Consider the following 14072-nt stretch of genomic DNA (forward strand, 5'->3'; position numbering starts at 1 on the left):
TGTCGTTGCAGCCCTGAACTAGGCCAAGACATTGTCAGGTTCACCTGTTCATTTGGGAAAGGGACTCTCTCTGTCTGTTTTAGACTCTCCGTTAGTCACCCCCTCCGCTAACATTGTTGGGGGCGACCACCAGTTCATGCATTTTAGTAGTCCTGAACCAGCTCAAAATTCATCTGGTCAAGGGTTTGGTCATTAGTGGACTAGTTGAATCAGGTGTGCTATTTCTGGAACAGTTAGAAAACCCCAGGTAGAATATACTAGCCAGCTACAGTTAGTCAGCTTCAGTTAGCCAGCTAGATCTAGTCAGGGTTTAATTAATTAACCTCTTGAAACTCTAGGGGCGCAATTTCATTTTTTGATGAAAAACGTTCCCGTTTTAAACAAGATATTTTGTCACAAAAAGATGCTCGACTATGCATATAATTGATAGCTTTGGAAAGAAAACACTGAATTTTCCAGAACTGCAAAGATATTTTCTGTGGGTGCCCTAGAACGGGAGCTACAGGCAAAACCAAGATGAAACGGCAACCAGGAACCAGCAGGATTTTTGAGGCTCCGTTTTCCATTGTCTCCTTATATGGCTGTGAATGCGAGAGGAATGAGCCTGCCCTATCTATCGTTTCCCCAAGGTGTCTGCAGCATTGTGACGTATTTGTAGGCATATCATTGGAAGATTGACCATAAGAGACTACATTTTCCAGGTGTCCGCCCGGTGTCCTCCGTCGAAATTGGCGCGTCTTTTTCAGCTGCTGGTATTTTTCCATGCGATTCTGAGGGGAAAGCAGGCTTCCACGAACTGCATATCAATGAAGAGATATGTGAAAAAACACCTTGAGGATTGATTCCAAACAACGTTTGCCATGTTTCGGTCGATATTATGGAGTTAATTCGGAAAAGGTTTGACGTTTTGGTGACTGAATTTTCGGTTTGTTTCGGTAGCCAAATGTGATGTACAAAACGGAGCGATTTCTCCTACACAAAGATTCTTTCAGGAAAAACTGAACATTTGCTATGTAACTGAGAGTCTCCTCATTGAAAACATCCGAAGCTCTTCAAAGGTAAATTATTTTATTTATTTGGTTCTGGTTTTTGTGAAAATGTTGCGTGCTAAATGCTACTCAAAATGCTAAGCTAGCTTAGCATACTCTTACGCAAATTAGTGATTTGCTATGGTTCAAAAGCATATTTTGAAAATCTGAGATGACAGTGTTGTTAAGAAAAGGCTAAGCTTGAGAGCAGACGCATTATTTTCATTTTATTTGCGATTTTCAGAAATCGTTAACGTTGCGTTATGCTAATGAGCCTGAGGCTTTATTCACGATCCCGGACACGGGATGGGGAGTATCAAGAGGTTTTTAATAAAGCTAGCCAGCTACAGTTAGCCAGCTAGATCTAGTCAAGGGTTTGGTCATTAGTGGACTAGTTGAATCAGGTGTGCTATTTCTGGAACAGTTAGAAAATCCCAGGTAGGATATACTAGCCAGCTCGATCTAGTCAGGGTTTAATAAAGCTATCCAGCTTCAGTTAGCCAGCTAGATCGAGTCAGGGGGTTTATAAATCGAGCCAGCTTCAGTTAACCAGCTAGATCTACTCAGGGTTTAATAAAGCTAGCCAGCTTCAGTTAGCCATCTTCAGTTAGCCAGCTAGATCTCGTCAGGGTTTAATAAAGCTAGCCAGCTTCAGTTAGCCATCTTCAGTTAGCCAGCTAGATCTAGTCAGGGTTTAATAAAGCTAGCCATCTTCAGTTAACCAGTTCGATCTACTCAGGGTTTAATAAAGCTAGCCAGCTTCAGTTAGCAATCTTCAGTTAGCCAGCTAGATCTCATCAGGGTTTAATAAAGCTAGCCAGCTTCAATTAGCCATCTCCAGCTAGATCTAGTCAGGGTTTAATAAAGCGAGCCAGCTTCACTTAGCCATCTTCAGTTAGCCAGCTAGATCTTGTCAGGGTTTAATAAAGCTAGCCAGCTTCAGTTAGCCATCTTCAGTTAGCCAGCTAGATCTAGTCAGGGTTTAATACACCTAGCCAGCTTGAGTTAGCCAGTTAGATCTAGTCAGGGTTTAATGAAGCTAGCCAGCTTCAGTTAGACAGCTTCAGTTAGCCAGCTAGCCACCATCTGTCCATGTCCTGTAATGACTACAACACCATCTGTCCCATGTCCTGTAATGACTACAACACCATCTGTCCCATGTCCTGTAATGACTACAACACCATCTGTCCCATGTCCTGTAATGACTACAACATCATCTGTCCTGTAATGACTACAACACCATCTGTCCATGTCCTGTAATGATTACAACATCATCTGTCCCATGTCCTGTAATGACTACAACACCATCTGTTCCATGTCCTGTAATGACTACAACACCATCTGTTCCATGTCCTGTAATGACTACAACACCATCTGTTCCATGTCCTGTAATGACTACAACACCATCTGTCTCATGTCCTGTAATGACTACAACACCATCTGTCCATGTCCTGTAATGACTACAGCATCGTCTGTCCCATAATGACTACAACATCATCTGTCCCATGTCCTGTAATGACTACAACATCATCTGTCCATTGTCCTGTATTGACCTACAACAGCATCTGTCCTGTAATGACTACAACAGCATCTGTCCCATGTCATGTAATGACTACAACATCATCTGTCCTGTAATGACTACAACATCATCTGTCCCATGTCGTTTAATGACTACAACATCATCTGTCCCATGTCATGTAATGACTACAACATCGTCTGTCCATGTCCTGTAATGACTACAACATCGTCTGTCCCATGTCGTGTAATGACTACAACATCATCTGTCCCATGTCGTGTAATGACTACAACATCTGTCCCATGTCATGTAATGACTACAACATCGTCTGTTCATGTCCTGTAATGACTACAACACCATCTGTCCTGTAATGACTACAACATCGTCTGTCCATGTCCTGTAATGACTACAACATCATCTGTCCTGTAATGACTACAACATCATCTGTCCCATGTCCTGTAATGACTACAACACCATCTGTCTCATGTCCTGTAATGACTACAACACCATCTGTTCCATGTCCTGTAATGACTACAACACCATCTGTTCCATGTCCTGTAATGACTACAACTCCATCTGTCCCATGTCCTGTAATGACTACAACACCATCTGTCTCAAGTCCTGTAATGACTACAACACCATCTGTCCATGTCCTGTAATGACTACAGCATCGTCTGTCCCATAATGACAACAACATCATCTGTCCATGTCCTGTAATGACTACAACATCATCTGTCCATGTCCTGTAATGACTACAACATCATCTGTCCATGTCCTGTAATGACTACAACACCATCTGTTCCATGTCCTGTAATGACTACAACACCATCTGTCCATGTCCTGTAATGACTACAGCATCGTCTGTTCCATAATGACTACAACATCATCTGTCCATGTCCTGTAATGACTACAACATCATCTGTCCATTGTCCTGTAATGACTACAACATCATCTGTCCATTGTCCTGTATTGACCTACAACAGCATCTGTCCTGTAATGACTACAACATCATCTGTCCCATGTCATGTAATGACTACAACATCATCTGTCCCATGTCATGTAATGACTACAACATCATCTGTCCTGTAATGACTACAACATCATCTGTCCCATGTCGTTTAATGACTACAACATCATCTGTCCCATGTCATGTTATGACTACAACATCGTCTGTCCATGTCCTTTAATGACTACAACATCGTCTGTCCCATGTCGTGTAATGACTACAACATCATCTGTCCCATGTCGTGTAATGACTACAACATCTGTCCCATGTCATGTAATGACTACAACATCGTCTGTCCATGTCCTGTAATGACTACAACACCATCTGTTCCATGTCCTGTAATGACTACAACACCATCTGTCCATGTCCTGTAATGACTACAGCATCGTCTGTTCCATAATGACTACAACATCATCTGTCCATGTCCTGTAATGACTACAACATCATCTGTCCATTGTCCTGTAATGACTACAACATCATCTGTCCCATGTCGTGTAATGACTACAACATCTGTCCCATGTCATGTAATGACTACAACATCATCTGTCCATGTCCTGTAATGACTACAACACCATCTGTTCCATGTCCTGTAATGACTACAACACCATCTGTCCATGTCCTGTAATGACTACAGCATCGTCTGTTCCATAATGACTACAACATCATCTGTCCATGTCCTGTAATGACTACAACATCATCTGTCCATTGTCCTGTAATGACTACAACATCATCTGTCCATTGTCCTGTATTGACCTACAACAGCATCTGTCCTGTAATGACTACAACATCATCTGTCCCATGTCATGTAATGACTACAACATCATCTGTCCTGTAATGACTACAACATCATCTGTCCCATGTCGTTTAATGACTACAACATCATCTGTCCCATGTCATGTAATGACTACAACATCGTCTGTCCATGTCCTTTAATGACTACAACATCGTCTGTCCCATGTCGTGTAATGACTACAACATCATCTGTCCCATGTCGTGTAATGACTACAACATCTGTCCCATGTCATGTAATGACTACAACATCGTCTGTCCATGTCCTGTAATGACTACAACACCATCTGTCCTGTAATGACTACAACATCGTCTGTCCATGTCCTGTAATGACTACAACATCATCTGTCCTGTAATGACTACAACATCATCTGTCCCATGTCCTGTAATGACTACAACACCATCTGTCTCATGTCCTGTAATGACTACAACACCATCTGTTCCATGTCCTGTAATGACTACAACACCATCTGTTCCATGTCCTGTAATGACTACAACACCATCTGTCTCATGTCCTGTAATGACTACAACACCATCTGTCCCATGTCCTGTAATGACTACAACACCATCTGTCTCAAGTCCTGTAATGACTACAACACCATCTGTCCATGTCCTGTAATGACTACAGCATCGTCTGTCCCATAATGACTACAACATCATCTGTCCATGTCCTGTAATGACTACAACATCTGTCCATGTCCTGTAATGACTACAACACCATCTGTCCCATGTCCTGTAATGACTACAACATCATCTGTCCATTGTCCTGTATTGACCTACAACATCATCTGTCCTGTAATGACTACAACATCATCTGTCCCATGTCATGTAATGACTACAACACCATCTGTCCCATGTCCTGTAATGACTACAACATCATCTGTCCTGTAATGACTACAACATCATCTGTCCCATGTCGTTTAATGACTACATCATCTGTCCCATGTCATGTAATGACTACAACATCGTCTGTCCATGTCCTGTAATGACTACAACACGTCTGTCCTATGTCCTGTAATGACTACAACACATCTGTCCTATGTCCTGTAATGACTACAACACCATCTGTCCCATGTCCTGCAATGACTACAACATCTGTCCCATGTCCTGTAATGACTGCAACATTGTCTGTCCTGTAATGACTACAACACCATCTGTCCTGTAATGACTACACCATCGTCTGTCCCATGTCCTGTAATGACTACAACATCATCTGTCCCATGTCCTATAATGACTACAATATCATCTGTCCTGTAATGACTACAACACCATCTGCCCCATGTCCTATAATGACTACAACAGCATCTGTCCTGTAATGACTACAACACCATCTGTCCTGTAATGACTACAACATCATCTGTCCCATGTCCTGTAATGACTACAACATCATCTGTCCCATGTCCTGTAATGACTACAACACCATCTGTCCCATGTCCTGTAATGACTACAACACCATCTGTCCCATGTCCTGTAATGACTACAACACCTTCTGTCCCATGTCCTGTAATGACTACAACACCTTCTGTCCCATGTCCTGTAATGACTACAACATCATCTGTCCCATGTCCTGTAATGACTACAACACCATCTGTCCCATGTCCTGTAATGACTACAACATCGTCTGTCCTGTAATGACTACAACACCATCTGTCCCATGTCCTGTAATGACTACAGCCTCATCTTAACATCTCTTATCTTCTCTTGTCATTACAGGTGAGATGGACGTGGATCTCCCCCCTCCTCCCTCCCCACTCCTCCCTTCCACCTCCCTCATCTCCCCGGGGTCTCCCTCTACCCTGGACACTGCCTCACCTCCCTCCCCTAACCCCCTCCCAACTGCCTCCCAACCCTCCCTAACCCCGACTCCCTCAGACTCCCCCAAATTCATCCCATTGTCTGCCTCTCGTCCTCCTCCTCCCACTTCCTCTCCTTCTTCTCCTCTGTCCATCACCCCAAAATCATCCGTTCATTCACCCACTGCCACCACCTCCACCCCATCTCCCTCTACCTCTACCCCATCCACCTCTCCTGCCCCCCGCCGTTGGGGCTTTGCGGCCCCCTCCACCTCTCTAGCCCCCTCGTCCTCTCCTGCCCCCCGACGTCGGGGCTTTGCTGATCTGGCTAAACGTGTGGTGATGCAGGAAAGACTGAAGAAAGCTGAGCTGGAGGAGGCTGAAGCGGGTGAGGAAGGTAAGGAAGGAAGGGGAGAGAGAGAGAGAGAGAGAGAGGGAGAGAGAGACAGACAGAGGGGGAGGAAGGAAGGATATATATATAGAGAGAGAGAGAGACAGACAGAGGGGGGAGGAAGGAAGGAGGGAGAGAGCGATAGACAGAGGGGGTAGGAAGGAAGGAGGGAGAGAGAGAGACAGACAGAGAGGGGAGGAAGGAAGGAGGGAGAGAGCGACAGACAGAGGGGGGAGGAAGGAAGGAAGGAGGGAGAGAGAGAGACACAGACAGACAGAGACAGACAGAGGGAGGAGGAAGGAAGGAGGGAGAGAGCGACAGACGGGGAGGAAGGAAGGTAGGAAGGAAGGAAGGAAGGAGGGAGAGAGAGAGACAGACAGACAGAGGGGGGAGGAGGGAAGGAAGGAAGGAAGGAGGGAGAGAGAGAGACACAGACAGACAGAGGGGGAGGAAGGAAGTATCCTGTCGTTTAGACTTGGCCATAAAGCTAGCTACCAAGTCTCTGAAATCATCCATCGTGGGTCTATCTACCAAACAGCATGCATGAAGGGAGTTTGGTCGTTGGCCTTTATGTCAAAGTTAGAGCTGTCCTCCGCCCTGATTGGCTGTTGCCTCGCTGAAATGTACAAAATTGTTAAACTCTGATCGCTCAACCGTTAAGTCGCTGTGTGTCTCCGAGTGTCTCATCCTTCCATTGGACATTTTTGGTTGCAGGAAGCTAGGTAGCTGGTAGTCGGGGAGGAAGTCACCATAGGTATTGAGATGCAGCCGAGAGGAGGAAGCTTAGCGGTTAAGAGTGTTAAGCCCGTAACCAAAAGGTTGCTGGTTCAAATCCCCCGAGCCGACTAGGTGAGCAAGGCACTTAACCCTAATTGCTCCTGTAAATCGCTCTTGATTACAGCGTCAGCTAAATGACTCAAATCTGACATTTAAAAGGTAGAAGTTATTGAGATGCAGCGAGAGGAGGAAGCCACTAGAGGTTATTGGAGATGCAGCCGAGAGGAGGAAGCCACTAGAGGGTTATTGAGATGCAGCCGAGAGGAGGAAGCCACTAGAGGTTATTGAGATGCAGCCGAGAGGAGGAAGCCACTAGAGGTTATTGGAGATGCAGCCGAGAGGAGGAAGCCACTAGAGGTTATTGGAGATGCAGCCGAGAGGAGGAAGCCACTAGAGGTTATTGAGATGCAGCCGAGAGGAGGAAGCCACTAGAGGTTATTGAGATGCAGCCGAGAGGAGGAAGCCACTAGAGGTTATTGGAGATGCAGCCGAGAGGAGGAAGCCACTAGAGGTTATTGAGATGCAGCCGAGAGGAGGAAGCCACTAGAGGTTATTGGAGATGCAGCCCGAGAGGAGGAAGCCACTAGAGGTTGAGATGCAGCCGAGAGGAGGAAGCCACTAGAGGTTATTGGAGATGCAGCCGAGAGGAGGAAGCCACTAGAGGGTTATTGAGATGCAGCCGAGAGGAGGAAGCCACTAGAGGTTATTGGAGATGCAGCTGAGAGGAGGAAGGAAGGTGAAGACAGGGTATAGTACCAGGTGGTAGCTGTCTACAACAGTCTCTAAGGTACAGGGTATAGCACCAGGTGGTAGCTGACTATAACAGTCTCTAAGGTATAGCACCAGGTGGCAGCTGACTACAATAGTCTCTAAGGTACAGGGTATAGTACCAGGTGGCAGCTGACTACAATAGTCTCTAAGGTACAGGGTATAGTACCAGGTGGCAGCTGACTACAATAGTCTCTAAGGTACAGGGTATAGTACCAGGTGGTAGCTGACTACAACAGTCTCTAAGGTATAGTACCAGGTGGTAGCTGACTACAACAGTCTCTAAGGTACAGGGTATAGTACCAGGTGGTAGCTGACTACAACAGTCTCTAAGGTACAGGGTATAGTACCAGGTGGTAGCTGATTATAACAGTCTCTAAGGTACAGGGTATAGTACCAGGTGGTAGCTGACTATAACAGTCTCTAAGGTATAGTACCAGGTGGTAGGTGACTACAACAGTCTCTAAGGTATAGTACCAGGTGGTAGCTGTCTACAACAGTCTCTAAGGTACAGGGTATAGTACCTGGTGGCAGCTGACTACAACAGTCTCTAAGGTACAGGGTATAGCACCAGGTGGTAGCTGTCTACAACAGTCTCTAAGGTACAGGGTATAGTACCAGGTGGTAGCTGTCTACAACAGTCTCTAAGGTATAGCACCAGGTGGTAGCTGTCTACAACAGTCTCTAAGTTATAGCACCAGGTGGTAGCTGACTACAACAGTCTCTAAGGTACAGGGTATAGTACCTGGTGGTAGCTGACTATAACAGTCTCTAAGGTACAGGGTATAGTACCAGGTGGTAGCTGTCTACAACAGTCTCTAAGGTACAGGGTATAGCACCAGGTGGTAGCTGACTATAACAGTCTCTAAGGTATAGCACCAGGTGGTAGCTGTCTACAACAGTCTCTAAGGTACAGGGTATAGCACCAGGTGGTAGCTGACTACAACAGTCTCTAAGGTATAGGGTACAGTACCAGGTGGTAGCTGACTATAACAGTCTCTAAGGTACAGGGTACAGTACCAGGTGGTAGCTGTCTCCAACAGTCTCTAAGGTACAGGGTATAGCAACAGGTGGTAGCTGACTACAACAGTCTCTAAGGTATAGGGTACAGTACCAGGTGGTAGCTGACTATAACAGTCTCTAAGGTACAGGGTATAGTACCAGGTGGTAGCTGACTATAAGTCTCTAAGGTACAGGGTACAGTACCAGGTGGTAGCTGACTATAACAGTCTCTAAGGTACAGGGTACAGTACCAGGTGGTAGCTGACTATAACAGTCTCTAAGGTATAGTACCAGGTGGTAGCTGACTATAACAGTCTCTAAGGTATAGTACCAGGTGGTAGCTGACTATAACAGTCTCTAAGGTACAGGGTATAGCACCAGGTGGTAGCTGACTTTAACAGTCTCTAAGGTATAGTACCAGGTGGTAGCTGACTATAACAGTCTCTAAGGTACAGGGTATAGCACCAGGTGGTAGCTGACTACAACGGTCTCTAAGGTATAGGGTACAGTACCAGGTGGTAGCTGACTATAACAGTCTCTAATGTACAGGGTACAGTACCAGGTGGTAGCTGACTATAACAGTCTCTAAGGTATAGTACCAGGTGGTAGCTGACTATAACAGTCTCTAAGGTATAGCACCAGGTGGTAGCTGACTACAACAGTCTCTAAGGTACAGGGTATAGTACCAGGTGGTAGCTGTCTACAACAGTCTCTAAGGTACAGGGTATAGTACCAGGTGGTAGCTGTCTACAACAGTCTCTAAGGTACAGGGTATAGCACCAGGTGGTAGCTGACTATAACAGTCTCTAAGGGACAGGGCATAGTACCAGGTGGTAGCTGTCTACAACAGTCTCTAAGGTACAGGGTATAGTACCAGGTGGTAGCTGTCTACAACAGTCTCTAAGGTACAGGGTATTGCACCAGGTGGTAGCTGACTTTAACAGTCTCTAAGGTATAGTACCAGGTGGTAGCTGACTATAACAGTCTCTAAGGTACAGGGTATAGCACCAGGTGGTAGCTGACTACAACGGTCTCTAAGGTATAGGGTACAGTACCAGGTGGTAGCTGACTATAACAGTCTCTAAGGTATAGTACCAGGTGGTAGCTGACTATAACAGTCTCTAAGGTATAGCACCAGGTGGTAGCTGACTACAACAGTCTCTAAGGTACAGGGTATAGTACCAGGTGGTAGCTGTCTACAACAGTCTCTAAGGTACAGGGTATAGTACCAGGTGGTAGCTGACTATAACAGTCTCTAAGGTACAGGGTACAGTACCAGGTGGTAGCTGACTATAACAGTCTCTAAGGTACAGGGTACAGTACCAGGTGGTAGCTGACTATAACAGTCTCTAAGGTATAGTACCAGGTGGTAGCTGACTATAACAGTCTCTAAGGTATAGTACCAGGTGGTAGCTGACTCTAACAGTCTCTAAGGTACAGGGTATAGCACCAGGTGGTAGCTGACTTTAACAGTCTCTAAGGTATAGTACCAGGTGGTAGCTGACTATAACAGTCTCTAAGGTACAGGGTATAGCACCAGGTGGTAGCTGACTACAACGGTCTCTAAGGTATAGGGTACAGTACCAGGTGGTAGCTGACTATAACAGTCTCTAAGGTACAGGGTACAGTACCAGGTGGTAGCTGACTATAACAGTCTCTAAGGTATAGTACCAGGTGGTAGCTGACTATAACAGTCTCTAAGGTATAGCACCAGGTGGTAGCTGACTACAACAGTCTCTAAGGTACAGGGTATAGTACCAGGTGGTAGCTGTCTACAACAGTCTCTAAGGTACAGGGTATAGTACCAGGTGGTAGCTGTCTACAACAGTCTCTAAGGTACAGGGTATAGCACCAGGTGGTAGCTGACTATAACAGTCTCTAAGGGACAGGGTATAGTACCAGGTGGTAGCTGTCTACAACAGTCTCTAAGGTACAGGGTATAGTACCAGGTGGTAGCTGTCTACTACAGTCTCTAAGGTACAGGGTATAGCACCAGGTGGTAGCTGACTTTAACAGTCTCTAAGGTATAGTACCAGGTGGTAGCTGACTATAACAGTCTCTAAGGTACAGGGTATAGCACCAGGTGGTAGCTGACTACAACGGTCTCTAAGGTATAGGGTACAGTACCAGGTGGTAGCTGACTATAACAGTCTCTAAGGTACAGGGTACAGTACCAGGTGGTAGCTGACTATAACAGTCTCTAAGGTATATAGTACCAGGTGGTAGCTGACTATAACAGTCTCTAAGGTATAGCACCAGGTGGTAGCTGACTACAACAGTCTCTAAGGTACAGGGTATAGTACCAGGTGGTAGCTGTCTACAACAGTCTCTAAGGTACAGGGTATAGTACCAGGTGGTAGCTGTCTACAACAGTCTCTAAGGTACAGGGTATAGCACCAGGTGGTAGCTGACTATAACAGTCTCTAAGGGACAGGGTATAGCACCAGGTGGTAGCTGACTACAACGGTCTCTAAGGTATAGGGTACAGTACCAGGTGGTAGCTGACTATAACAGTCTCTAAGGTACAGGGTACAGTACCAGGTGGTAGCTGACTATAACAGTCTCTAAGGTATAGCACCAGGTGGTAGCTGACTACAACAGTCTCTAAGGTACAGGGTATAGTACCAGGTGGTAGCTGACTATAACAGTCTCTAAGGTATAGCACCAGGTGGTAGCTGACTACAACAGTCTCTAAGGTACAGGGTATAGTACCAGGTGGTAGCTGTCTACAACAGTCTCTAAGGTACAGGGTATAGTACCAGGTGGAAGCTGATTATAAGTCTCTAAGGTACAGGGTACAGTACCAGGTGGTAGCTGACTATAACAGTCTCTAAGGTACAGGGTACAGTACCAGGTGGTAGCTGACTATAACAGTCTCTAAGGTATAGTACCAGGTGGTAGCTGACTATAACAGTCTCTAAGGTATAGTACCAGGTGGTAGCTGACTCTAACAGTCTCTAAGGTACAGGGTATAGCACCAGGTGGTAGCTGACTTTAACAGTCTCTAAGGTATAGTACCAGGTGGTAGCTGACTATAACAGTCTCTAAGGGACAGGGCATAGCACCAGGTGGTAGCTGACTACAACAGTCTCTAAGGTATAGGGTACAGTACCAGGTGGTAGCTGACTATAACAGTCTCTAAGGTACAGGGTATAGTACCAGGTGGTAGCTGACTATAACAGTCTCTAAGGTACAGGGTACAGTACCAGGTGGTAGCTGACTATAACAGTCTCTAAGGTACAGGGTACAGTACCAGGTGGTAGCTGACTATAACAGTCTCTAAGGTATAGTACCAGGTGGTAGCTGACTATAACAGTCTCTAAGGTATAGTACCAGGTGGTAGCTGACTATAACAGTCTCTAAGGTACAGGGTATAGCACCAGGTGGTAGCTGACTACAACGGTCTCTAAGGTACAGGGTACAGTACCAGGTGGTAGCTGACTATAACAGTCTCTAAGGTACAGGGTACAGTACCAGGTGGTAGCTGACTATAACAGTCTCTAAGGTACAGGGTACAGTACCAGGTGGTAGCTGACTATAACAGTCTCTAAGGTATAGTACCAGGTGGTAGCTGACTATAACAGTCTCTAAGGTATAGCACCAGGTGGTAGCTGACTACAACAGTCTCTATGTTACAGGGTATAGTACCAGGTGGTAGCTGTCTACAACAGTCTCTAAGGTACAGGGTATAGTACCAGGTGGTAGCTGTCTACAACAGTCTCTAAGGTACAGGGTATAGCACCAGGTGTTAGCTGACTATAACAGTCTCTAAGGGACAGGGTATAGCACCAGGTGGTAGCTGACTACAACGGTCTCTAAGGTATAGGGTACAGTACCAGGTGGTAGCTGACTATAACAGTCTCTAAGGTACAGGGTACAGTACCAGGTGGTAGCTGACTATAACAGTCTCTAAGGTACAGGGTACAGTACCAGGTGGTAGCTGACTATAACAGTCTCTAAGGTATAGTACCAGGTGGTAGCTGACTATAACAGTCTCTAAGGTATAGCACCAGGTGGTAGCTGACTACAACAGTCTCTAAGGTACAGGGTATAGTACCAGGTGGTAGCTGTCTACAACAGTCTCTAAGGTACAGGGTATAGTACCAGGTGGTAGCTGTCTACAACAGTCTCTAAGGTACAGGGTATAGCACCAGGTGGTAGCTGACTATAACAGTCTCTAAGGGACAGGGTATAGTACCAGGTGGTAGCTGTCTACACCAGTCTCTAAGGTACAGGGTATAGTACCAGGTGGTAGCTATCTACAACAGTCTCTAAGGTACAGGGTATAGTACCAGGTGGTAGCTGACTACAACAGTCTCTAAGGTACAGGGTATAGCACCAGGTGGTAGCTGACTATAACAGTCTCTAAGGTATAGTACCAGGTGGTAGCTGACTACAACAGTCTCTAAGGTACAGGGTATAGCACCAGGTGGTAGCTGACTATAACAGTCTCTAAGGTATAGTACCAGGTGGTAGCTGACTACAACAGTCTCTAAGGTACAGGGTATAGCACCAGGTGGTAGCTGACTATAACAGTCTCTAAGGTACAGGGTATAGTACCAGGTGGTAGCTGACTACAACAGTCTCTAAGGGACAGGGTATAGCACCAGGTGGTAGCTGGCTACAACAGTCTCTAAGGTACAGGGTATAGTACCAGGTGGTAGCTGGCTACAACAGTCTCTAAGGTACAGGGTATAGTACCAGGTGGTAGCTGACTACAACAGTCTCTAAGGTACAGGGTATTCATTCATCTTATTAATACTTTTATTAATCTCCTCTCCTCTGTCTCTCCTCTCCTCTGTCTCTCCTGTCTCTCCTCTCCTCTGTCTCTCCTCTGTCTCTCCTCTCCTCTGTCTCCTCTCCTCTGTCTCTCCTCTGTCTCTCCTCTCCTCTGTCTCCTCTCCTCTGTCTCTCCTCTCCTCTGTCTCTCCTCTCCTCTGTCTCTCCTCTATCTCCTCTCCTCTGTCTCTCCTCTATCTCCTCTCCTCTGTCTCTCCTCTCC

General features: G+C 45.8%; 1 protein-coding gene across 1 annotated transcript in view; it reads left to right on the top strand.

Moving 5' to 3' along the window:
* Positions 1–6459: 6459 nt before the first annotated feature.
* The window catches only part of LOC135507199 (wolframin-like), a 54504-nt gene continuing 46891 nt past the window's right edge, over positions 6460–14072 (top strand). Inside the window, exon 1 of the mRNA XM_064926792.1 lies at positions 6460–6529. Within this exon, the coding sequence (XP_064782864.1) occupies positions 6475–6529 (55 nt within the window). The 5' untranslated portion in view covers positions 6460–6474. The remainder of the gene's footprint in view (positions 6530–14072) is intronic.

This window comes from Oncorhynchus masou, chromosome 20 (assembly GCF_036934945.1).
Source record: "Oncorhynchus masou masou isolate Uvic2021 chromosome 20, UVic_Omas_1.1, whole genome shotgun sequence".
Taxonomy (NCBI): Eukaryota; Metazoa; Chordata; class Actinopteri; order Salmoniformes; family Salmonidae; genus Oncorhynchus; species Oncorhynchus masou.